The following is a 25,589-nucleotide window of genomic DNA, read 5'->3' as shown; positions in this document are numbered from 1 at the left end:
CGCGCAAATTAGCGCGCGAAAAGCTCTTTTAGATGCGCTAAGGGGCTTTTCACAGGCGTGCTAACAGTTAGCACCACTTTGTGAATCAAGCCCCAGATCTGCTGCATGCTTGTTCAGGGGCTATGGCTGAAAGTATTAGAGGCAGAGGATCAGCAGGACAGTCAGGCAACTGGTATTGCTTAAAAGGGAAATTAATATGGCAGCCTCCGTATCATTCTCACTTCAGTCGTCCTTTAACGCTGTATGCTAATGGCAACAGACTCGGAAAACTCACATTTCATGGATGGTCTCAGGCGATGATGAACGGAAAAGGCAATTACTGGTAAAATCCTGATTTGCAAGGATGCTATAGTTTCCAGCCGTCCTGCATTCAGAGCCACTGCGATGTACGCACTAAACTGCGCTATGCAAAATTAGGGGCTGTACGCACTGAAAATCGTCAAACGCAATCCCAACGCGATTTATAAATGGCATACGTGTGATTTTAAAATGCCATGCGTTCGCGTTTTTGTTTGCATCTTTCAATGCGTTCGCGACTTTCTTGTGATTGGCTAAAAGTCTTTCAACAGGAAATCGCAAGGTCTCCTCAGATTTGACCTGAAAAAAAACCCAATGCAATCGCATCAAATGCAGCACTCAAAAAGCACTGCAGTCAATGCATCGCAGCACTGTGTACAGTTCATCATGATTTTCATTATTTTTAAAAAGCCTTTGCGACTGAAAAATCACAGCATAAAGCAGCCAGCGTGCCCAGGTACTTACGGGTGTTAGTCTAGCATAGGGGACGCAGCAGGAAATCTCATAGGGAACAGTTCTCCAATCACAGCACTCTCTACAGCACGAAGCTTTGTGATTGGCTGAATAGTGTGGGCGTAGTTTACTACAACCTATTGGAAAGCTTGCAGTTGGAGAGGGTCCTGTCCAGCCAATCACATTAGCAGAATTTCCCTGTGAGGTTTCCTGCTGGGTCCCCTAAAGTAGACTAGCGCCAAATTACGTGCGTAAATTCTTACTGCGTGATGAGTAGAGCGTAATGCATGGCATGTAACCTATTCCATTATCCTGTACTCATCATGCATAAGACTTTTACGCACGTTATTCTGCTTACCGCAGTTCAGTGCATACATCCCACGGTGTCTATTTTAGAACAGAACCCCTAGCCTCCTCCGATGTCCCTCTATCAGGTCTGATGCGAATATTCACATAAATAAATATCTACTAAAACAAGTGTCTGTTTGTACTAAATTTTACATACAATTTCCAAATGATTACCTTACTTAAAACACCAGCATTAGTGAAGATTGGTGGTTGGAAAACATGAGGCTGTCTTTTGCTGGTGGTGTGCATGGTTGGAGGAGTGCTATCTGTTTGCCTGGAGTCTTGTGGGCGTGGCAGGGGTTTGCCTGGAGTTTTGTGGGCGTGGCAGGGGTTTTGCTGGAGTCTTGTGGGCGTGGCAGGGGTTTGGCTATAGTCTTGTGGGCATGGCAGGGGTTTGGCTGGCGTTTTGTGGGCGTGGCAGGGGTTTGGCTGGAGTCTTGTGGGCGTGGCAGGGGTTTGGCTATAGTCTTGTGGGCATGGCAGGGGTTTGGCTGGAGTTTTGTGGGCGTGGAAGGGGTTTGGCTGGCCTCCTGTGGGAGTGGCAGGGATTTGGTTGGAGTCATGTGGGCGTGGCAGGGGTTTGGCTAAAAGATAAAATGTAACTCTACCTTGCATGCAAATATAATGCAGATTTGTATGTATGTAGCTTGGGACTGGGCCAATAAAATTCAACAGGAAGTGCATTTGATTGGTTCGGTTCCAGGCTGCATAAAATTTGCATTCAATTTGCATGCTCGTCAAAATTATTGGCATTTCATTGACGTTCAGTAGAGATGAGCATGAAATGTGATTTCCTATATAATTTTCACTGACATAAAACTGAACCTATCCAGCCTGATAGCTGCTAATCAATAAGCTGGAAGCTGGTTAAAAAGCAACTGCAGTGAGAAGAATATGGATGCTGCTATATTTCTTTTCAAACAATACTGGCTGCACAGCTGATCTTTCTGGCTGCAGTAGTGTATTAATCACACACCTGGAACAAGCATACAACTAATCCAGTCTGACTTCAGTCAGAGCCCCTGATCTGCTGCATGCTTGTTCAGGGGCTGTGGCTAAATGTATTACAGGCAGAGGATAAGCAGGACTGCCAGGCAATCTGCATTGTTTAAAGGAAATAAATATGGCAGCCTCCATACCCCCCTCACACTGCAGGTATCCTTTAACTGGCAGTCACTGAGCTTGATTGCCATAGTTTCCCAGTGGTGGACATTTGCAGTTGGAAGTTGAATTTCCCCCTCCCCTCTGGCTAGCCCAGTCTCCAGGCTCTGGGTGTGAATGGGTTAAGGTGAGGGGGAGGATTAGTCTCCCACCTGTGCAGTAATTGCCCTGATTAGCCCTCTGGACAGTAGCTGATAAAAGCACACAGCCAGCAGCCATCCTTGTTTACTAGAGGAACCCACAGTGAGATATCATGGCTGGACTAATGTACCCACAATACCCCGTGTTCCCCAATTATGGGCCAACTTATCGGCACCAGCCCCCCTTCTACAAGCCCAGGCAGCAACAGCCATACTGGAAGCCCCCATACAAGGGGGGCCCGGGGCCCATGAAGCCAACCATTCCCCTGGACTGCCTGGATAACTTCAGGTGGGCCCAGCTGAAAGCTCTGCTCAGCCAGCTGCGGCCAGAGATCAGCCGCTCCTACACCAAGGAAGTGGGGGTGCAGGTGAACCCCAAGGTGGATGCCTCCATCCAGTGCTCGCTGGGGCCCCGCACCCTGAAGAGCCGCAGGGGCGGAGCCACCCTGTACGGTCCCGTGCCAGGACAACACGCGGGACTTCGTATCGTCACTCCGGTGAGATTTCCCCGAACGATTGCCGTGTACTCCAGGCTAGCAGATCGGAGGCTGTTCACTCTGCCGCCGGGCAGGCGTGAGGATGGCGGAGAGGATGGAGACACTGAGGGAGGCGGGGAGGAGGAGGAGGATGGGCCGAAGAAGCCTGCATTCCAGGTGAGGGGACCATTACTCTGTGCTGTACAATACTGTAAGTAGCTCGAAGGTGGACCAATCGGATGCAGGGGAGGTGGGATTCCATTTGTCAATTTTTCAAACTGCAAAAATTTGAATGAAAATTGCATTATCCTGCATGCGATCATTTGCATGTCTTTGGCCAACTCTAGTGCCCATCAGAGATAATGATGCTAATGACTCTGTTGATGCAAATTGTATGCAGTTTGGCACTGGACAGTGCAGCTGCTGCATTTGGGCGGTTTGGAAGTTGTGCAAATCTGCATACTGGAGCAAATCTGAGTTTGCACATTTTGCCTGTTAGGCCTTAAAGTAATCCTGTAACAAAACAGAAAAGCCCCTGGTGGGTACTTAGAGGGGGAAGCCTCTGGTCCTCTCCTGCAGCCCTTGAAAATAAACCAACTGGGCTCCAGTACCATAACAATCCCGTGAGGGCGTCACGCAGGCGCACTTGTGGCTTTCGCTCAGCAGGAAATCGTCAAGCCTGATGGAATCCGCTCTGCTGCGTAGGCACGAGGTGTCTCCATCTGTGCGGTAGAGCGGATCCGATAAGCCTCAGCTATTTCCACCAGAGCTTCTCAAATCACTTGTTCTTAAAAAGCTCTTGCAGTGTGCGCCATGGAATCCACTACAAATCGCTATCGCCATAGCTAGCATTTTTAATTAGTGTTTTGTAAGCAATTTTGTTTTCCAGCAATTTTGGTAACGATTTTAAAAAGTGTAACTCTTTGCCAGCAATTGTGAGAGATTTGCGATTAGCGATTTTAATTGATTGGTCCTTTCAATTAAATATTTTTTTTTACAGTTTGCAGTGATTTAAAATCGCACACAAATCACTATATGTAGCGATTCATGAGCGATTTGCCAGCACTTCTAGACTTTACATTGAAGCGCAAATGCTCCCAAAATGCTGCATGGTACTTTTCCGTTAGCTGGGCGCATCCGGCAGGTGGTGCTAATTACTATACCCCCTCCAGGCCGCCATGGACAGTAGGGAAAGATGTAACTCTGGAGTTTTGCTGCCACCTAGAGGATGCGCCTGGCTAACAGAAAAGAACCTGCTGCATGTCTTGCTGTTGTGGTTTTGCTAATCGCAATCGCTACTGTGGAATTTGTTACATTTACATTAGCAGAGCGTATAGGCAACTTGCTAGTGATTTAAAACGCTCCCTAAAAGCTCAAAAAAAGCTCTAGTAGGCTCCAGGCCTAAGCCAGGATTCAATGCTTCTGAGAGGTTAATGGGAATAGATTCGTGAATGCAAGACAAGCTACAGAGGTCATGAGTAACCAGATGTGTAAAGCGGGCCATACACTGGGGGTGATCATGTTTAGGGGACCCAGCAGGAAATCTCATAGGGAAATTCCACTAACTTGATTGGATGCACAGCAGGCTTCAGATAGGTTGTAGTAAACTCCGCCCACACGATTCAGCCAATCACAATTCTTTGGGCTCTATTCACTAAGAGGCAAAAACTCCACAACATTTTACCGCTATATTTCCGCCAGCGGTAAACTCCGCATGTTTTCCACATTCACTAATATTTTCCGCATGCGGGAAAAAAGATGCGGAAACAGCCGTTATTCATGCGGGAATCATGCGGTAAAAAAGGTTGCATGAAAAAGTGTTTAAAAAAAAAAATAATAAAGTCCAGCAAGCACAGCCCTTAAGCCTCCAGACTTCATTAAAGTCAATGGGATGCAGAATATATCACCTACTAATTGTAGGTGATAAAAAAATCGGTAAATAATGACAATGATGCACCTGAACATTTTTTAAAAATTGATTTTTTTATTGCGGAAAATACCGACTTTTGCGGAAATTTTTCCGCATGAATCCCGCAGTTTTTCCGCATGCGGGAAAAACATGCGGAACATTTTGAGAATGTCAACTTGCCGGTGTTTTGGTCGCAAACTTCCCGCATGCACTTTACCGCATGCGGGAAGTCTTTGAGAATAGAGCCCATTGTGCTGTAGACTGCTATGATTGGAGAACTGTTCCCTATGAGGTTTCTTACTGGGTCCCCTAAACTAGACAAGCAATTTTTTTTTTTTTTTTTTTTTTTTTTTTGTAATTTTAATCGATATCTGGTCGATTGATATCTGGTCGATTGATATCTGGTCGATTGATATCTGGTCGATTGATATCTGGTCGATTGATATCTGGTCGATTGATATCTGGTCGATTGATATCTGGTCGATTGATATCTGGTCGATTGATATCTGGTCGATTGATATCTGGTCGATTGTATTCTGCTAGGTATCCCTGTCACAAAGGAATCCGAAAACAATCGATCATGCCGGATAGAAAATTTTACTACATTGATGGGCCATCGCCAATGGCGTTTGAATCTGCGGTGCCCACGATGCAGTTCTGTTGTCTTCTCTTCCCTCTCCTCACTTGCAAGTCCTGAGGCGCCTGTGTGACAGAACACTAGATGTGGCCCTGTAATGCATGTGCTGAGCTGCCCCTAGTGTCCGTCCTCACATCACACAGGCACCTGAGTCTCAGGAGAGAAGCAGCAGAAGCCATCAGGGAGAATAGTGAGCAGGACCACACGGCAGACAGGTGGATGGCGGGCCACAAATGCGACGTGTGGCCACCTTTTCCACTCTGCGACCGCTTAACTAACAATTGCGGCTGCAAAGTGGCTCCCCCAGGACCACCTAACGCAGGATTGTCTCATCTCGTGAGATTTGCAGGGAATGAGTGCTTGCTTAAGCGCCGTTCCCTGCAGGGGGAGAGAGGTGGCCGCAGCAGTAAGCATGCCAGCCTGCGATTTCGGCTAGCAGGCTTCAGATCAGAGCTATGGGGGCAATTTATTGTAAACAGAGCTGCGGATCTCCTGCAGCGCTGTACAAGTGACAGCCTTGTCCCTTCACTGTCCCTCAGATGGCCGCACAATGTGATCCCTGCCACAGTCCTATGCCTTGTAGGCATCTATCGCAGTCTAGGGACAATATGGGGGGGTGATTAAAGTGGGTTTTTTTTTATTAATTTAAAAAAAAGCTAAAGATCGTGGGAGAGATCAGACCTCCAAAAAAATGTCCTGTTAAGGACAAGAAAAGTAGGTAAGACTCATTTGTGCTGAGCTTTATGGCTGTGCAGCAAGCTGACAAAGTTGCACAGCACTGATTTGTGAAAAATGTCCTGGTCACTAGTGGGGGTGGTGGTCCTGAAGTGGTTAAGCAAAGGTTACCCATTCCGTGACCATCCCAGGGGCTACACAGCCACGAGGCCGCCTTCCACCCAAATCAGTGACTTGGGCGGAAGTGTATTGCTAAAATACACTTCTGTGCATGGGTGACGTGTAAAATTGTGGCGGGTGTTACAAAAACATGTGCTTCACCATAGACTTGCATGACTTCCGGTCCGCCGCATGAGCCGCACAGTAACGTATGTGTTAGGGCAATTCCTGCACAATGTGAACTCCCCCATAGACTTTCATTGCCCTAGCAGTAGGCGTTGGTAAAATGCTGCACCAGTGTGGAAGGGCCCTCAGACTACGCGATATGAATAGATAGAGGTTTATGGCAGAGTGTGAGGGCGGTGCACAGCTTATGTACACACTACATACAGAATGTAAGTGTAGTGGGCACTAGTATGGCTGAGGTGAGCCAGTGAGAAACCACATGGAAATTCTGCTAACATGATTGGGTGGACAGCAGCGCTCTCACTGCTAGGTTTAACCACTTCAGCCTTCATTTTACCTTAGAGAGCCTGAGGTGGGCTCAAAAAAAAAGTAGGCTACCTGATCCGGGGGGCTGAGGTGGTTTTTGTTTGTCCCATCAATTGCAAGCCCTTATGTCTGAATTAACAGAAATATACCCTTATGACATACATATTAAAACATTTTTTTGTTTTAGTGAATTAAAGAGACTCTGTAACAAAATTTTCAGCCTTAGTTCTTCTATCCTATAAGTTCCTATGCCTGTTCTAATGTGCTCTGGCTTACTGCAGCCTTTCCTAATTGCACGGTCTCTGTAATAAATCTTATCTCCTTTCCTCTGTCGGCTCTGTCAGGCTAAAGGTGCGTACACACATGCGACTATAGTCGTTTGTAACGATCGTTCCCCGATCTTTACCAACGACGATCGTTACAAAAAACGAACCAACGACTATTAAGGCAAACGACGAACGAGGCAAATCGCTACAAAACAAAGTTCTGTCTTGGCGGATTTTTACCACCGACGATCGTTAGCAAAAGTGGTACATCGTTGGAAACGATCGTTCGTACCAGGCTGGACATGCGCATTTCACTTTTTCTCCAAGGAACTTTACAATTTTATGCGCAGGCGCATTAAGTGCTTTTATGTGGTGTAACGTTCGTTCTAACGATGTGATCGTTACACACTTTTTACAACTAACTTTACTTCGGTCGTTCTTTCGTCAATTAAAAGTTCGTTCGTCGTCCTCAACGAACGATCGTTGTCGCATGTGTGTACGTAGCATAAGGCTTGAATGTGTGGAATGTGCAGGGCTGCTTGTGATTGGATAGAAGCGATACACACCCTCTGCAGGCCCCCTGCACACTCTGTATGACTCTCAAACTCTGTGAGCCTATCACAAGCTGGTTAGTTTGTTTGTAAACACTGCCTAAAACTGTTAATTACAAGCCAGAATTGCAGCAGAGAGTGGCAAACCGCACAGAGGGGCCCAGGAGAAAATAAGGAATAGAACAATATGCTTTTTAGTGTAAGAATATTAGAGTACAGATTCTCTTTAAGTGTGGTGTGTGCAATTTAACTTTTTGCCACTATATGGTGCTAGAAACACTACCCTGGTTTACCAAGGGCGCGTTGCCACTTGAGCGGAAACCGCCGCGAATCCGCAGAGTTTTTCCACAGACTAATAGTGCGGGAAAACTCTGCCATAGGGTGCAGTGGTAACACCGGGCGAATCGCTACCGCTAGCAATTCGGCCGGCTTTTCCATCCAAATCGGCGCGGGAGGCTGCGGATCCCATAGCCATGCATGGCACGGCTGATGGGTTTTCGTCTGCTTTCCCCGCAGACCCGGAAGAGCCGGCTCGCGTCGTGCAGACGCGGCCGCTCTAGCAGAATTGCGCTCTATATTTTTTTCCATTTTGTTAGGTCTTTATGAATGGACATGGCCCTTGATGGGGGTCATGTCCATTCACTCCAGGCACTGCAATTGGTTCGGGGATCCCTCAGTTCCCTTCCCCAATCGCTGCTATGAAAATGCTGCTGGGTAATAGCGGGAGCCATGCAGACATGCACGCGTATACATGTCCAGTTAGACTATAGTGTCTATCTTGATGATTATAGTCCAGATAGACTGAAGTGGTTTAGGTAGTTTGCAGTAATACTTCACACTATTTGGCCAATTAGAATCTAAGTTGTGGGAACTGTACCCTATAGACTTTCTCGCTGGCTTATCTCAGCCATCCTAGCTCCATGATGTTGTATTGGGTGTGTATAACATCCTGTTACTGCAGAATATCTCAGTCCCACGCTGCATGCACTAATGCATCATGCGGTGATTATTCTTGCCTAGCAATACTGCATTATAAAGCTGCTTTGCTGTCTAGGTATTTCATGTTGTCAAAGGGCTTCTTCCTGGGTATGCCTGAGTACTCTGTAGACAAGGTGTCCATTTGCCTTACAGATACTGGATTACCCTGAAACTTGCCAAACCTGTATATCTAATATATAGCGAGGAATCAGTCACTACCTACAAATACCTTTGAGGAAATGGCTGCGACTTTCAGATCATTTAGAGCTTACTAGCTGATTGCCCTTCGTTGCCCAGGCATGTATTTGGCTGGTGTTGGCTACGCCCACTTTTTCTATCCTTAACACACAATTAGTCAATTACTCAATGACCAAGTTTGTGAGCTTTGCAAACTTTGGCATCAATAATTTGCATTGAAATTAAACAAATCTGATTGGCTGTTTGTGGCTCCACCCCCTTTTTGAAATTGAACACCAGTCACTCAATGACCAGCTGTATCAGGTTTGAGGCTTGTGCCATTAACCGTGCAAGAATGACAGCAATGTAAATATTTCCCTTGAAAATCAATAGGTGAATTTTGATTGGATTTTGTAGGCTCCACCCACTTTTCTGAATATTAATCCCAGTGACCAATTGTGCAAGGTTTGAGAACCCTGCCATTAACAGTGTTAGAATGGCTGCAGTTTACATTTTCCAGTGAAATTTGTATTTGTCTCCACCCACTTTTTGGTTATGGGAATAAAAAGTATCCTATACTTTATTCCAGGTAATGTACTATGTGTGTGCCAAATTTCATTCACATCCGTTCAGCCATTGTGTGATTAACAAACATCCACATTTTCGCATTTATAATGTAAGTGAGATAATGGCACCGCCTCCTGTCCGGCCATCAACCTAAAAACAAAAGAGAAACGTTAACAGACTTTCCTCAGGACGGGATGAGGAGTCGGCGGCCTAAATGATCTCACGGGAAAATGTTTAACAGGCAGAGTACGATGACTGGGAGGGAGATTTAAAGTGTAGCTGAACTCTTGCTAAGGACAGAAGGAAGCCTAGAGAAATGCACCCTGTATGTATTCCTCATTTGTGAACAACCACTAGTGTAATTTGCTCTTAGCTGTCAGCTGACTCCCTCAGAACTGCTAACTTGTTGCTTCTGTGAAAGCAGGAAGTAGACACACTGCAGATTTATTGCAGGATTTGTATCAGCTGTAACAAATTTATTTATTTAACCACCCTGGCGTTCTATTAAGATCGCCAGGGCGGCTGCATGAGGGTTTTTTTTAAATAAAAAAAAAAACTATTTCATGCAGCCAACTGAAAGTTGGCTGCATGAAAGCCCACTAGATGGCGCTCCGGAGGCGTTCTTCTGATCGCCTCCGGCGGCCAAAAGTAACACGGAAGGCCGCAATGAGCAGCCTTCCGTGTTTGGCTTCTCCTGTCGCCATGGCGACGAGCGGAGTGACGTCATGGACGTCAGCCGACGTCCTGACGTCAGCCGCCTCCGATTCAGCCCTTAGCGCTGGCCGGAACTATTTGTTCCGGCTGCGCAGGGCTCAGGCGGCTGGGGGGACCTTCTTTCGCCGCTGCTCGCGGCGGATCGCCGCAGAGCGGCGGCGATCGGGCAGCACACGCGGCTGGCAAAGTGCCGGCTGCGTGTGCTGCTCTTTATTTGATCAAAATCGGCCCAGCAGGGCCTGAGCGGCACCCTCTGGCGGTAATGGACGAGCTGAGCTCGTCCATACCGCTAAGGTGGTTAAAGGTTATTCTGCTTTTGCTTATATTTAAGCGCAGAGAGGAAGTTCTGAGTTCAGGTTTAAAATGTCTGATGAGGAAGTGGAAGTAGTACTGCAGTTTGTGAGACGCTAGAGCACAACTACAAGGTAGACCAGACATTGGCCTCAATTCACTAAGCTTATCTCCTGTCTTTAATAACTCTTCTAGAGTTGTTAACATGGTGATAAGGCGTGTAGTATTCAGGAAACCTTTTACCTCAGGCAAACCTAAAGTTAACTCTTCTGTCTTTAAATTAACTCTTTAATCCTTAAAATACCTCCAGAGTTAAAGAAAGGCTGTTTATTAACTGCGTGTGAAAATAACTACAGAGGAGGTAACATAAGGAATGAAGAGATAAGATAACTCTCTCACTGTGTGGAGGTAAGTTTTCTCTTGCCTTCTTATCTCCAGCATGATCTTAGTAAATTGAGGCCACTGTCAATCCATCATAGATTGTATAGTGTAGGTTGTAAAACAACTTCAATTCTACTGTCCAGACCCCTAATTATGCATAGGCAGTGGGAAATCCCAAGAAAGCTACTGACAAGGCTTTAAAGGAATCTAAACTGAGAAGGATATGGATTTTTCCTTTTAAAATACCAGTTGCCTGACTCTCCTGCTGATCCTGTGTCTCTAATACTTTCAGCCACAGCCCCTGAACAAGCATGCAGATCAGGTGCTCTGACTGACTGAAGTCAGACTGGATTAGCTGCATGCTTTTTTCCGGTGTGATTCAGCCACTACTGCAGCCGATGAGATGAGCAGGACTGCCAGGCAACTGGTATTGTTTAAAAGGAGACATCCATATCTTTCTGAGTTTAGGTTCCCTTTACAAAAGAGATTCCTGGTTATGGAAGACACCAGACTGTGATGAGTGTCCAAAGTTGGTCACTGCCTTCTGAGCTTGCGTTGTATAGATGGGTTGTACTCACTGAGCTGCAGTAAGCAGAATAACGGGAGTAAAATCTTGCCACACGAGTGTATTGTATTGCTCATCCTGCAAGAAGATGCATGTTCTGCTTACCGCAGTTCAGTGAATGCACCCCAACAGCCTCTATTCACAATACACGTGTGGTAAGGACATTTTATGATGAAAAATTACTGGCAGTGCTTATTGTTTTTTTCCACATTCACAAAAATGTTTGTCTCAATGTTTACATAGAGGCTGGAAGTAGTGAGGTAACATAGCGGGAACAGTGGGGAATGATGCTGATCACTGTACTTTCTTTGCAGTTTTTGGAACAGAAGTACGGATTCTTCCATTGCCGAAACTGCCAGGTGCGGTGGGAGAGCGCCTACGTGTGGTGTGTCTCTGGCACAAACAAGGTGAGTGCAGCCCTCCCTAATACTACTGTAATGTTTTATATAGGAAATGGCTCCGTGGCTGGCAGGCTGTTCCTGGCGGCCTCCTATGTCTCCTGCAGGGGCCACGTGCTCATGTGAGCGCTCGTTCCCTGCTAATCTCAGGAGGACCGCATGACGCCAAACGGCATTAGGCGGTCGCAGTTGAGTTTTGTAGAAATGTGGTAGTGGGCTATAGAGCAACAGAAATCTGCATTACAAATTCACTATACCAAACAGGAAGCAGTATTGGCAATAGAACAATGCTGACTTGAAGAGGTATTAGCTATAGACCCTGAACAAGCATACAACCGATCAGGTGTTTCTGACATTGTTGGATCTGACAAAATCAGCTGCATGCTTGTTTCTGGTGTGATTCAGACACAGCTGCAGCCAAATAGATCAGCAGGACAGCCAGGCAACTGGCATGAACAGGAAATAAATATGGCAGCCTCCATATACCTCACGCTACAGTTGTCCTTTTAACTGATCCTTCTGAAACGTTGCATTGGTTGGCTGCTGGCAGCTACTGGTTTTCCACTCGCAAGCATCCGTCTGAACCAGCGCGGAGTTGGATTTGCACTAAGCAATAATTACCAGCTGTGCCAGGAATATTAGGTTAACCCTGCGGTGAAGGTCGGGGGTGGATTGCTCTCTGGATTTGGGCCAATTCCACCTATTAATAGTCAGTTTACGTGTGCATGGCCTGCTTTTCTTGGAACTGGTTTTCTTGCATAGTTCATACTGGCCCTGCCCACTTCCTGTGTCACTGATGGCGAATAGTGTCATACTTGTGACCAGGCAGAGGAGATGTCATGCAGGAAGAACAATCCACTGAATGGAGGGTTAAAGTGACACTTAAGTAAAGTTTTACTCACCTGGGGGCTTCCAATAGCCCCCTGCAGCTCATCGGTGCCCTCGCCGCGTCCCTCCGATCCTCCTGTCCCCGCCGGCGGCCACTTCCAGTTTCACCGTCAGGACCCGACAGGCTGGGAACGTGAGTGATTCTTCGTGTTCCCAGCCACAATCGCTCCCCCTATGCTGCTATAGCAGCCCTCTATGGAAGTGGTCGCAGCCGGGACCAGGAGGATCGGAGGGACACAGCGAGGGCACCGATCAGCTGCAGTAGGCTGAGGAAAGCCCCAGGTGAGTAAAACTCCTTTTTTTTTTTTTTTTTTTTTTTTATGTTACCTTTTAAGCAGGGCTATATTTGTAATGCAAAATGCTAATGTTAACAATATTGTGAGAAGATTCAGTTTAGGTTAAAGTGAACTTGAAGCATGGAAACTTAAGTTCTTCTGTTCCCCAGGCTTCCGCTGTCCCCTCCATAAGATCACGACCTGCTGCTGAGACATGGTCTTCTGCGTTCTGCACTTGTGGAGTTCAAATCTTTGTGAACTCTGCATGTGCAGAACTCTCTCGGCCACAGGAGCGCGATCACGAGAGGCGTGCGGCTTCCAGCCACGGGTCATGATATTGCGGAGGGGACAGTGGCAGTCTGGAGCAGAGCAGAACTTTGGTGCTGGATACATAGGGCCAGATTTATCAAAGCATTACCTACATTTGTTTTCTTCTTAAACAGTTCTAACCAGCAGGGGGCACTGTTCTAAGTGGTAAGACATTTCTGAAAGGAGTACTGTAACCCCAAAAAAGATTAACTTGGGGCTTCTACCGGCCCCCGCAGATGTCCTGTGTGCGCACTGGTATAAAAGCGATGCGCAATATGTTGACTCTTTATAAATACAATAATAAACAATGCTCTGGTCCCCTGCTGAAGCTTACTTCCGGTATTTGCGACTTTAACCACTTCACCACTGGGGGGTTTTACCCCTTCAGCATCCAAGCAATTTTAACCTTTCAGCGCTCCTTCCATTCATTCGTCTAACTTTTTCATTATTTATCACAATGAAATGAACTATATCTTGTTTTTTTTTTTTGTTTGTTTGTTTGCCACCAATTAGGCTTTCTTTAGGTGGGACATTATGCCAAGAATTATTTTATTCTAAATATGTTTTAATGGGAAAATAGGAAAAAATGTGGGAAAATCATGATTTTTCAGTTTTCGGCCCTTATAGTTTTTAAATAATGCATGCTACTGTGATTAAAACCCATGAAATTTATTTGCCCATTTGTCCCGGTTATTACACAGTTTAACTTAAGTCCCTATCACAATGTTTGGCGCCAATATTTTATTTGGAAATAAAGGTGCATTTTTTTCAGTTTTGCGTCCGTCCCTAATTACAAGCCCATAGTTTATATAAAGTGTTATACCCTCTTGACATAAATATTTAAAGAGTTCAGTCCCTAAGGTAACTATTTCTGTATTTTTTTTTTTCAAATGTGTTTTTATTAGGATTTTAACAGGTAAATCAGAAAACATTGCAGTAAACAGGTGCATGATACAAATATTGTCTGGGTTATAACAGGGATTGCTATCGGCATGTCGAGAATGCAACAGTGTAGAGGTTTTATGAAATCTATCCAGACAATGCTAATAAAAAACAAAGTGTTACCAGGAAAGGGGGTGGGAAGGGGAGGGAGGAAGGGTCTAAACATAGGCAAACATAAATGGGAGGTAGGGGAAAAGGAAATCTGTATGTCTTTGTGGGGTTCAAGCTGTGCCAGCAGCCGTGTTAGTTGCAGAACTGTTGCTGAGGAGGAGAAAAACCCGAGTATGGGGGAGAGGGTAGGAGGAGCGATTAAGGGATCAACCCAGTTTCAGGGTTGGGAGGAGAACCAGACACTCCATGGGTCCCATATCTTATCAAAAAGTGGGGTAGTTTCTCTGATAGTAGAGGTGAGTTTTTCCAAAATGTATGTTGACTGGACTCTATTTATTAGTTCCGACCTAGAAGGGGGCAATGATTTCCAGGTCTTAGCTAAAAGGGCTTTGGCTGCATTGCAGATTTGGCCAAGGAGCTTATTTTGGGCCTTGCTAAGCTGGGGGAGAGGTTTGTGGAAGAGGGCCGACCAGGGATCAGGTTGGATATCTGAGTCCAGTACCTCTGAGGCAATTTGGAAACAAGAACCCCAGAATCCTGCGACATAGGGGCAGTTCCACCAACAGTGCAGTTGGTCAGCATTTGCATGGCAGCCTCTGTAGCAGAGGGGAGAAGGTGTTAAGCCCCATTTGGCCAATTGCATCGGGGTGCAGAACCAATCATATAATAATTTATAGTTCCTTTCTTTAGTGATAGTGTGCTTAGAGGAGCCGGCCATCGCATTAAATATTACCTCCCAATGATCTACCTCGTCAAAAGCATTTAGTCTCTCTTGCCACTTCATCATTGCCGTTGAAGGGGAAGTATGTTTGGAATACCAAATTTCGTGATATATGGCTGAGATAAGACCCTGTGGTAAGGGTGTAGAGGAGAACATAGACTCAATTGGTGAGCGTGATGAATTCAGGCCAGGTACGTGGCGGGAACGGATGAAATGGCTGATCTGTAGGAATCTAAATGCTTCTGAATCTGGCAGAGCAAACTTTTCTTTAATTTGAGGCCAAGAAAGCAAGACGCCATCAGACACCAAGTCACTGACCGTGTGGATCCCTCTGGACCTCCATGCCCCCCAGGCCAGGCCACAGACTCCAGGGGAGAAGTCGTCATTATAGAATAACGATTCCAAAGTAGATGGGGCACCTCCTGGGGCCAAAACCTTATTCAGCTTTTTTTTGATTAGTAGGGATTCAATAATTGGGACAAAAGTGAAATTTGTGCCCAGACAGGGTCTGGGGGTCCAAAGGAGGGACTTGACTGGGAAAGGGGAGACGAGTTCCTGCTCCAGGTCAACCCATCTAACTGAGCCTCTGGGGGAGGACCACTGGAGGAGCTGGGATAGTCTTGCCGCCAAATAGTGTAAAATATTGGGAGCACCAAGGCCCCCCTGGAGTCTGTGGCGGGCCAGGTGCATGTATTTGATGCGGGGTCTACGTCCTTCCCATATAAAATTGGTTATTCTAGATTGCAGCACATCCACATCCCTCTTATTAATTCTGATGGGAAGAGCTCTGAATAGATAAAGGATTTTAGGAAGTAAAGTCATTTTGACTGCATAAATGCGCCCTTGCAGAGAGATGCGGTAGTGTTGCCAATCGTTGAGCAACCTGTGTAGTTTCTTGAACATAGGTGCGTAGTTAAGCTTATAGAGGTCGCCCAGATCATGAGAGATCAGAACCCCGAGGTATTTTAGGCCATTAGGTCTGAACTTAAAGCCAAAGGAGTGCGAGAGAGAGGACTGTTCACTGGGCGATAGCCCAAATGGAATTGCTTCCGACTTGGTGCTATTTATTTTGAAACCTGAGTATGTACAAAACCGGTCAATCTCAGCGAACAGGCCTGGAACTGAAGTCAGGGGGTTGGATAAGGTAAAAATAGTATCATCCGCGAATAGAGCGGTTTTGAATTCCAGCCTGCCCACCGAGACCCCAGTAACGTCCAGAGAGCTCCTGACCCTGATAGCCAATGGCTCAATGCATAATGCAAACAGCAAAGGGGAGAGAGGGCACCCCTGCCTCGTACCATTTTTAATTGAGAATGAAGATGAAGTAATGCCCATGTTGCAGACGTGGGCTGTAGGGTTAGTGTAAAGGCATCTGACACCATTTAAGAATTCACCCCTTATGCCAAATTTTTGTAGGACCAACCTCAAGTATCTCCAGTCCACCCTGTCGAACGCCTTCTCCGCGTCCAACGAGAGGAGCAGAGAAGGCGTCCGACAGAGCTTCATCCTGTCCACCAGGCCAACAATTCTACGAATGTTGTCTGTTGTCTGCCTTCCCAGAACAAAGCCAGTCTGGTCTGGGTGGACAACACTTGGTAGCAAAGGATTTAATCTATTCGCCAGAATCTTCGAGAGGATTTTAACATCCACATTAATAAGAGAGATTGGTCTGTAATTAGTTACCTCAGCCGGATCCCTGCCAGGTTTTGGGATGACTACTATGGATGCTCTAGACATGTCAGGGGGAAATTCCTCCTCCCCCTTTAGGATTTTATTGTAGAAGGACGTCAGTTCTGGGGCTAATATTTTTATAAATGCTTTGTAATATGAGGCGGTGTAGCCATCCGGGCCAGGGGCCTTGGAGGACTTAAGCTTTTTAATGACCGAGATAACCTCTTTAACTGTAATAGGTGCATTTAAGAGGGTGCCCATATTAGGAGCTATTCTGGGGATAGGGACGCTATTGAGGTACTCCTGTATGTTAGCTATCGGGGTGTTAATTTTATCTGTAGTGGTACCGTCATAGAGGCTGGCGTAATATTTCTGGAACTCCTGTACTATGGAGGATGGGTCGTGGGTCAGAGTCCCAGAGCTAGTTCTAATAGGATGGAGTCTGTTCAAGGTCAATCTACTACCCAACTTCCTAGCCAACATTGTGTCTGGTTTGTCGCCCTTCTCATAGAATTTCTGAGAGGTCAGGCGCATGGCCCTATCAGCCTTCTGAAAAAGAAGGGATTTGAGCTCTGCTCGTAGTGCATTAAGCTGTGTAAGGGATATATGCGGTGAATTTTTAGCGTGCAGAAGTTCCATGCGCCTGATCTCCCCTTTCAGTTCCGAGATTCTGGCCATAGCCATTTTACGTTTAGTTGAGGAAATTTTAATCAGCTCACCTCTGATGGTGGCTTTGTGGGCAGCCCAGCGTATACCCTGGGAGGTATCCCCCTCACGGTTGAATGTAAAAAAAGATGTGATTTCAGAGGCAACTTTTAGTTTAATTTCCTGATCTACTAGGAGAGATTCGTTTATGCGCCAATTGCTTTTGGGTCTGGGGGTTGAAGAGGAAAATTGTACTGCTACGGAGGCGTGGTCTGACCAGGAGATCTCAGAGTGATCCACTTTGGACACCTCGGCTAAGAGGGTAGCATCCATAAATATAAAATCAATACGTGAATATGTGTTGTGTGGGTTAGAGTAAAAGGTGTGCCCTCTCTCCCCAGGGTGAAGCGCCCTCCAGACGTCCCAGGTGCCAGTTTCAAGTAGTAGTTTGAGGAGGCATTTGGGGGGTGCCCTAGAGCGACCGTTCCCGCCATCTAAGGAGGCATTGAAATCGCCGGCCATTATAAGTTTGCCAGACCTATTGGTTAAAATTTTAGAAGTTAAGGCGGAGAGAAAAGGACGTAGACCCTCGGAGGGGGCATAGACCGATACCAAGGTGAGCGTCAAACCATTTGATTCCCCTACCAATATAAGATAGCGACCATTAGGATCCCTTATGCACTTGTGTACAGTAAAATTAAGTCTCTTGTGAAGAATCACGGCCACACCACATCGCTTCTGAGGGGCAGAGGCATAGTAAGCATGGGGGTAGTGTTTATGCCAGTATTTAGGTTCTTTATTATGAACATAGTGTGTCTCTTGTAAGAAGAGAATATCTGCTTTAGCGCTTTTGTAGTACTGACATGCTAGACGCCTCTTCTGAGGGGCGTTGAGGCCTTTAACGTTATGGGTGATAGCTGTTAGGGGAGCAGTCCGTTCCTGAGCGGAAGAGTGAGAAGGTCCTGATGCGGGTGGGGACCTGTTAACCATTACATGTGGCGTGGCCATGATCCTCCAGAGAAGCTCGAAGCAAAAGAACACAAATAAACATTTCCCCCAAAAATATAGATAGTCGGTCCTACATATTTAAAAACTACGGCGATCCGACAACAACAAAAGAAAAAGAAAAGAGAAGGTGAAAATAAAAGCATATATAGCACAGCTAGCTGAGATACCGACAGGCTGGCGCAAGAGAGAGCCTCCATTAGTTATACAGACAGTAGGTTGAGTGTTTTTAGACATAACAGTTATAGGGAGTAAGAGCAACTGTAAACAAAACGTAAAGCTAAAGAGAGGGACACTTATCCAAGTGGCCCGAGTGAGCATCATGGGACTGCAGACTAAAGCTGCAGATCAGTTCGGGGCTATAGCACCGGCGAAGGTGCTTAGGCAGAGGTGCAGAGGCTCTGAACGTAAGCCGCCCTGTGAAGGCTCAAAATGGCGGCATGAGGCATCCAGGACAGTGCATAGTCACAGCCATAGTTCCAGTGAGAAAGAAAAGTTATGTATCAGAGCCCTGAGAAGCGGGGCTTGCTGGGCTGCCTAGGGAGACATCAGGTTGAACAGGGACCTTTGGGGGCCTCCCTGAGACTTTAGCCCACGAAGACTTCGGAGGGGAGAGTCTCCTTGCTGCTCCTGCAGCGCGAGGCCTTTTATCATGAGCGAGGCCTAGCCTCTGTAAAACTTCAGGGATATGGTCAGGGTCAGAGATGGAGATTTGTCTGCCGTTGTGAGGTATGATAAGCTTGAAGGGGAAGCCCCATCTGTACTTTATCCCCTGCTTGATCAGTGCGGTAGTAAGAGGCTTCATCTCCCAGCGTTTATTCAGCGTGATGGGGGATAGATCCGGAAAGATCGAGATCTTGCACTCCTGGAAATCAACATGTGGGAGGTTGCGGGCGGCCACAATGATGGCATCTTTGGTGCTAAAGTAGTGGAGCCTGGTAACAATGTCCCGAGGGGGGCTCCCATCTTTAGGCAGGGGCTTCAGGGCCCTGTGGGCTCGATCCATCCTCAGCTCTGAGTCAGGGAGGTCTGGGATAAGATGGCGGAACAGCGCCAGCAGAAAGTCCTGGACTTCTAAGACAGTCTCCGGGACGCCCCGGATTCTTAAGTTGCTTCTTCTGTCCCTATTCTCCTGGTCCTCGCGGGCTTCAAACAGGGTAGCGATATCTGAGCGTATCTCCTGGATGTCTGTGTCCGTCTGTTGGCAATAGGCCCTGACCCCCTCCAGACCCTCCTCTATTTCGTGGACCCGCTCACCGAGAGCTGATATCTCATCGCTAATCTCTTTGACAGTGTCAGTCTTGGAAGCGTTGATAAGTCTTTCTAGGTTTAAGTATAGAGACTGCAAGTCAGCTTTGGTAACTCGGTCAGGATCTGCTTGCTTACCGGCCTGTGAGCTGTTCTCGCCGGAGGTCCGGGCGCCATCTTGAGAAGGAGGCCCTTTCTGCTTGTTGGAGAATAATTCAGGAATTCCTGGGTCTGTGACCGCCTGGTTTTTCTTCGGACCCATGCTGGTAAGTTCCTAGGGGCTGGGGGATGAGAACCGCCGTGGAGGAGGGAGAGGAAGGGGGTCCGGGTGTGCTAATTGCGGCTAAGTCTGTCGGAGCTACTCAGCCATGCGTCTGCCCTGCACGGAGGTTAGGCGCCGCCCCTATTTCTGTATTTTTTTATTGTAAATTTTATTACAAAAAAAAATTTGGTATGGGAGGTAATGAGTTAATTTATAATGTAAAACTATGTATATGAAAAATGCTTTTGGGTGTAGTTTTACCATTTGGCCACCAGATGGCCAAAGTAACTTTTTGTGAATGCGTCCTGCAAGTGTAGGAAGTACGCTTGCAGGAAGTTCAGGGAGGCTGGGAAACTTTTATTTTTTTTTTTTATTTGCACCATGATCGCGCTGTTACTCATAGAAGCAGCCGATCATTGCTGGGGGGCTTAGATCAACGAATGGGAATGGTTATTCCCGTTCATTGATCTCCGGGCGAGTGGCCGGCGGCGTGCACGAGCGAGCGGGAGCGCACGCGTGTAGCAGCGGGAGGTGCGTATGTCTCCGTCCCTGGTGGTTAAAGGTTGTGCAAAGGGACGGAGATATACGCATCTGCGGTGGTAAAGTGGTTAATGTTGCAAGCCACTGCGCATGTCGTCACTCCCGCTGACATCGCCGGGAGGCCAGGGCCTTGGGTGGCTCCACATGGAAGAGGGGAGAATGCAAATGGAACAGGCTGTAAAAGGGAAGCAACAAGGAAGATTGATGCTGCTGCTCAAGAGAGATATACATGAAATGGGCTGCTGTACATGGAAAAGGGGCAGCACATGGAATGGGGGGGGGGGTTGCTGCTGCACATGGAAGGAGAGCCACAAGAAAGTTGGTCTAGTGGTGGTAAAATTATAAATTCTGCCGTACATCCAGTGTGGGGGAGGGGCTCACAGTGCCAAAACCAACAGACTTCAGAGAGTGTCCAGCCTGTGTAACTTGTGGTGTCCCTGCTGGAGGTGTGGTCTGAGAACAGTCTTTCCCAGTCTAGTATTTTCTCTCCAATATGGATTAAATGGCTCATTTTTAAGACATTTGGAAGGTTGTGAGACGATGTAAGGTATAATTTTAGTGTTTTTCTCAGCTCTGGGTTTATCTCTGCAGGTATACTTTAAGCAGTACTGCCACAAGTGCCTGAACGCCCACAACCCCTACTACGTGGAGTCTATCGAGTGCAAGGTAAGCAGAGCGCTTTTATTCTTTAAAATGCATATCGCCTCTAATTGTAACACAGAACATCTGCATCCGAAGAGGACCAAGCTTGTAGACTGAGGATGGAGGAGCCCTCATTGTAAAACTCAGGCTTAGTGATGGAAGGGTTGGCCCGTGCCAGTGTTAGCAACACGCCCTTAAATCATTAGGCTTCTGACGCTCCGCCTAGAAAATGTTTTGAGGTCTCTGGTCACACCCACCTTCCTTGCTACAGCCCGCCCCAGCTCAGCAGCCACCTATCAGGTCACAGTTGCAGAAATGGGGTCATTTGCAGCAAAGTAGGTTGGAGAGGACTACAGAACTCTGAAACAAGTCTCTGAAGAAGCAGGGCTAGTACCTGCGAAACAGCTGTCAGACTTGTCCGTCCCACATCTCCCATGGCCTAACTTCCCCCCCCCCCCCCCCCCCCCTCCTGCTGTGAGTTTCTTTTGTCAACACGGCCACAATAAAGGGCATTTTAGCAGCTGTGCCCATCTCCTCCTTCTCTTCTGATTGAAATTGTGGACTACCATTGGAGCACGCTGCAGGTAAGCCCAGTGTGGCACTATCCACCCCTGCTGCATTTTGTGCAAGTGCTTTTTCTCTCCATATTTGCAAGAACTCTGAAACACTTAGACAAAAATGTTTTTTTTTTTTTTTTTTGTTTTTTTTTTCCCCGGAGGGGGGAGGAGTTCCAAGGATATCCTTTATTGGCGAGTGGTTTAGTAACAAAGCTATTTTTTCCTTTAAGGTGGCCCCACACTGTCAAGTTTATTTTTTTTTTTTTTTTTTTTTTTCTACTAGAGAATTACCGTACTTTTGTACATGACAATGTCATACCCACGTTACATTTTCCCACAATTTATGAAAAAGTAATAAAAAGATAGGGCTTATAAATCAAGAAATGTACAATCTATCCTACATTACACTTTCAGTTAATCAGCATTTTCCACCTGATGAACAAATATGTCCCCTCAATCAGATTTCTCAATTGAACAAAAATATATAAATTTTCTGAACAATCAATTTATCAAAAACAGAATATGAAATCTCATTATTGTAGTGTGTGGGCACCTGTGGTATCGAAGTGCTTTCAGGAGGATAGGATTTCCCACAATTCTTAATATTTTGCACCTTTAGCTCGCTGCTTATCCCAGAATTTGGTTAGTTAGTCTGGTAGATGTAATGTGACCCCCATCATAGTATGACACTCGTTGCTGTAGAAGCTTCCTCCCTCAGACCCTCCCAGCCGTAAAACACACGGGAGTGCAGCACATCATTACTACACAGGGGCATCCTCTAAGTGGATGATGGAAACCTTGGCAGTGGTGCCCCACAAGGCTCAGTACTGGGTCCACGTCTCTAACTTATTAAACCTAGCAGATGGAATACAAAGTAATGCTGATTGCCATTTTTGCAGCTAATACAACATTGTTGTAGGTATAAATGGCACCACCGACGCAGGGACAATGTCTCTCCAGTACATCTAAAAAGAAAAGTTGGGACCTGTAGGGTTAGGGAGTAGAGATTGAGACACTAATGCCACCCAACCCATATTGGCTGCTGTTCAGAAAAGTGACGCAGCTCACCCTCCCCAACAGAAACCCAGCTGAAGAAGAAAATTCTTGCCTACCTTTTTTTTTTTTTCCCCCATGTATTTTGGTGTGGAATGCACCCCAAACTGTCTGCATATAGACTGCAATCTTCCTTGTTTTCAACTGAGCCTGCTTCCTTTGCGGTCAGAACAGTGGGGATGATTCAATCCAGGAGTCAGCAGTAGCTCCACCCACCAAGCTTGAAGCAAAGCCTTTATACTCCCCTATGTACAGTACATGGCCAATGAGGGCAAGTGCACACCAAAACCGCTATTGTAGTCGATGGTGGTTTGCGATGGCAATTTTGTGAAGTGATCTTTTTTCAGAGCGATTTTTGAGCGTTTTTTGCTCATTCATTCAAGCTAAATCGCTCCAAAAAATGCTGCTTGCAGTGCATTTGCAATTTTAGACAAGTCACAATGCTGTTGTGGGAACACCCTCAGAGCAAAGCGCTTTCGCAATCTGGAAAGTGCTGTTGGTGTGCACCAGCTACCAGAGACAAACTGCAGCTTTGCATGAAAAAAGGGCCGGGCTGGATAACGAATTGGTAACGGTGGATAACGAAATCTCAATGATAAACCTCGTTGATGAAATTGGTTAATGATAAATGCCATATTAAAACAGACTAGGGATAATAAAAAGATATTACTGTTAAAAATCATTACGTAATTCATCCATACAGCTTAAACCAAACCTACTCACACAGAACCACTCCCCCTGGCGGTGCCTAAACCGAACCACTCCCCCTGGCGGTGCCTAAACCTAACCACCTTGTTTCCTCTTTCCAGACCTGCATGAAGGCGCTGTGCTCCTGCCCTGAGAGGCGATACATCGACCTGAAGCGTCCCCACTGCCAGGAGCTGTGCGGCCGCTGCAAGGGACAGAGACTTTCCTGCGACAAGACCTACAGCTTCAAATACCTGGTGTGATCGGAGCCCCGCCCATCGGACCGCATGTCACGGCGCACGGAGATCGTAGTGACGTGCAGGGATGCGAAGCGCCGCTATAGTTTGCACTGACCTGTACAGATATCCTTTTTTCCTTTTGTATAAAGAGTTCTATGTAAATAAGAGTTTTTGTTAACGTTTGGATGTCCCGAGATGACCCTCTCACCCTCTGAATTGAATGGTTGGATGTTTTGTACTGACGGCGGTGGCCGACGCCTTGTTAGTGTGGGCGTGGCCTGTCCGCCGTCCTGTAAATATCACATGTTGTGTATTGCGTGGACTACAAACACACTGCAGTCTTAAAATAAAAAAATAAACACGTCAAAGCCTGCTTCCTCTGTACACCAATCTGCAGAACTTACGATCTGCTCTGAGGGAGCTCTTGTATTCAATGGAGAGATTTGTAATATCTGTACAGGTTTATGCATTCTGCGATCGCAGATTGTCTGAGGTTGGGGGACCGTAGGGATGGACATGATGCAGGTTTATCCAAATTCTTTAAGCAAATGTCTGCAGCTTGAAAATAGACCACTTGAGGGTGCTGGAACCCACTAGAGCGTTTTTTTTTTCTTTCCTTTTTGAGCGTTTCAGGAGCAATTCAAACTGCTAGGTATTTCCCTAAACACTCAGTTAATGTTAATGGATGGGCCAAATTCCACTGGAGCGACTGCGATTACCAAATTGCAAAACGCAGGACATGCAGTATTTTAGCGTTTCTGCAATGTAAAGTATATAAACGCTGGCTCATGAATCTCTATACAGAGCGATTTTGCTAGAGTTTTTGAAGTTACTGCACACTGTCAAAAAAAATAAAATTGAAAGGACCAATCAGAATTAAAAACTCTAATTGCTACACAATCGCTGGCACAAACCTTATTACACTTTTTAAAGTCTCTACCCAAAACACTCATGAAATGGCTTACAAAACGCTCATACAAAACACTAGCGATAGCGATTTGTAGTGGATTCCAGGCCTCAATCCTGTCCAGGAGAAATTTGGTCCCTATCCAAGCTGCATACATTTGCATGCAGTTTGCATAATACTGCATCAATTCACAATTTGCATCTCATTGACCATTCCTAGAAACCAGATTTACCACTTCAGGTTTGATGCATACATACAGGGAAGGCTCTGGGCACCATAGAGCAGTGATGGATGACCTTGGCACTCCAGCTGTGACAAAACTACAAATCCCATCAGGCCTCTGCCTCCCTGAGTTATGCTTAGAGCTGTCAGTGGTGCAATGCCTCATGGGACTTGTAGTTCCACCACAGCTGGAGTGCCAAGGTTAGCCATCACTGCTATAGAGCCTTCCTGGTCCTCTGTCCCCTCATTCCACTGCTGCCCCTGGTGGAAGCTACTCATTGTTCTAGGTCACAGGTGTTGAACACAAGATCCTCCTTGCCATTGTGTGTGGTCCTCCAGAGCTCAAAATGTGCATCATTGTAAGCTGTCAAGTCACACTGCCTTCCCATCCCGGGCATGCACCCCTCTCTTGGTAACCAATCCCTCCTCATATGCCTGATAACCCCACACACCCCACACACACCCCACACACACCCCACACACACCCCACACACACCCCACACACACCCCACACACACCCCACACACACCCCACACACACCCCACACACACCCCACACACACCCCACACACACCCCACACACACCCCACACACACCCCACACACACCCCACACACACCCCACACACACCCCACACACACCCCACACACACCCCACACAACACTATGGGGGAAGTAAAGGCCAGCATCTGGTCTTGAGTCACACTTCATATTGATCTTTCTGCCAAAGAAACACTGGAGCAGATAAATATTAAACGGCTCTTCTGCAGAAAAGGGAGGCGCTGACCTCCCCCTTGTTTGCTATGGTTATGCCACTGTTTGAGACTGTTCAGCAAATGTTCTATCTAATGTTGGGAATAAGAGATGACATTTTTCAGTCTATTTACCATCCGATCTTATTTTTGATAGATTTTCTTATCTTTTCTTATCAATTTCACTTCTATGAGAAATCAATCAAAAACGATTGAAAATAAGATTGTACATGTCGGAAATGATCTATCGAACCATTTATCTGCTGAAAAAACTTGTGGTG

At 46.4% G+C, this 25,589-nt stretch overlaps 2 protein-coding genes across 2 annotated transcripts in view; one reads left to right on the top strand and one right to left on the bottom strand.

The window, feature by feature from the left end:
- Nucleotides 1–25,589, bottom strand: part of LOC137545358 (sodium-dependent proline transporter-like) — a 131,484-nt gene that overhangs the window by 92,648 nt on the left and 13,247 nt on the right. The gene's annotated exons all lie outside the window — the stretch shown is intronic.
- On the top strand, nt 2,513–23,703 carry LOC137542390 (protein ZAR1-like 1.S). Its single transcript, XM_068264271.1, has 4 exons — nt 2,513–3,052; nt 11,552–11,644; nt 20,844–20,918; nt 23,314–23,703. The coding sequence occupies exons 1-4, from the start codon at nt 2,513–2,515 to the stop codon at nt 23,452–23,454; spliced, it is 849 nt and encodes a 282-aa protein (XP_068120372.1). The 3' UTR covers nt 23,455–23,703.

Source organism: Hyperolius riggenbachi, chromosome 2 (assembly GCF_040937935.1).
Source record: "Hyperolius riggenbachi isolate aHypRig1 chromosome 2, aHypRig1.pri, whole genome shotgun sequence".
In the NCBI taxonomy this organism is placed as follows: Eukaryota; Metazoa; Chordata; class Amphibia; order Anura; family Hyperoliidae; genus Hyperolius; species Hyperolius riggenbachi.
The sequence above is the reverse complement of the archived record's forward strand: the minus strand, read 5'-3'. Positions and strand labels throughout refer to the sequence as shown.

Coding starts and splice junctions, on each gene's coding strand:
- LOC137542390 (XM_068264271.1), top strand. CDS start 2,513: ATGGCTGGACTAATGTACCCACAATACCCCGTGTTCCCCAATTATGGG. Junction 11,645..20,843: donor GTGTCTCTGGCACAAACAAG/GTGAGTGCAGCC, acceptor TTATCTCTGCAG/GTATACTTTAAGCAGTACTG. Junction 20,919..23,313: donor TGGAGTCTATCGAGTGCAAG/GTAAGCAGAGCG, acceptor TCCTCTTTCCAG/ACCTGCATGAAGGCGCTGTG.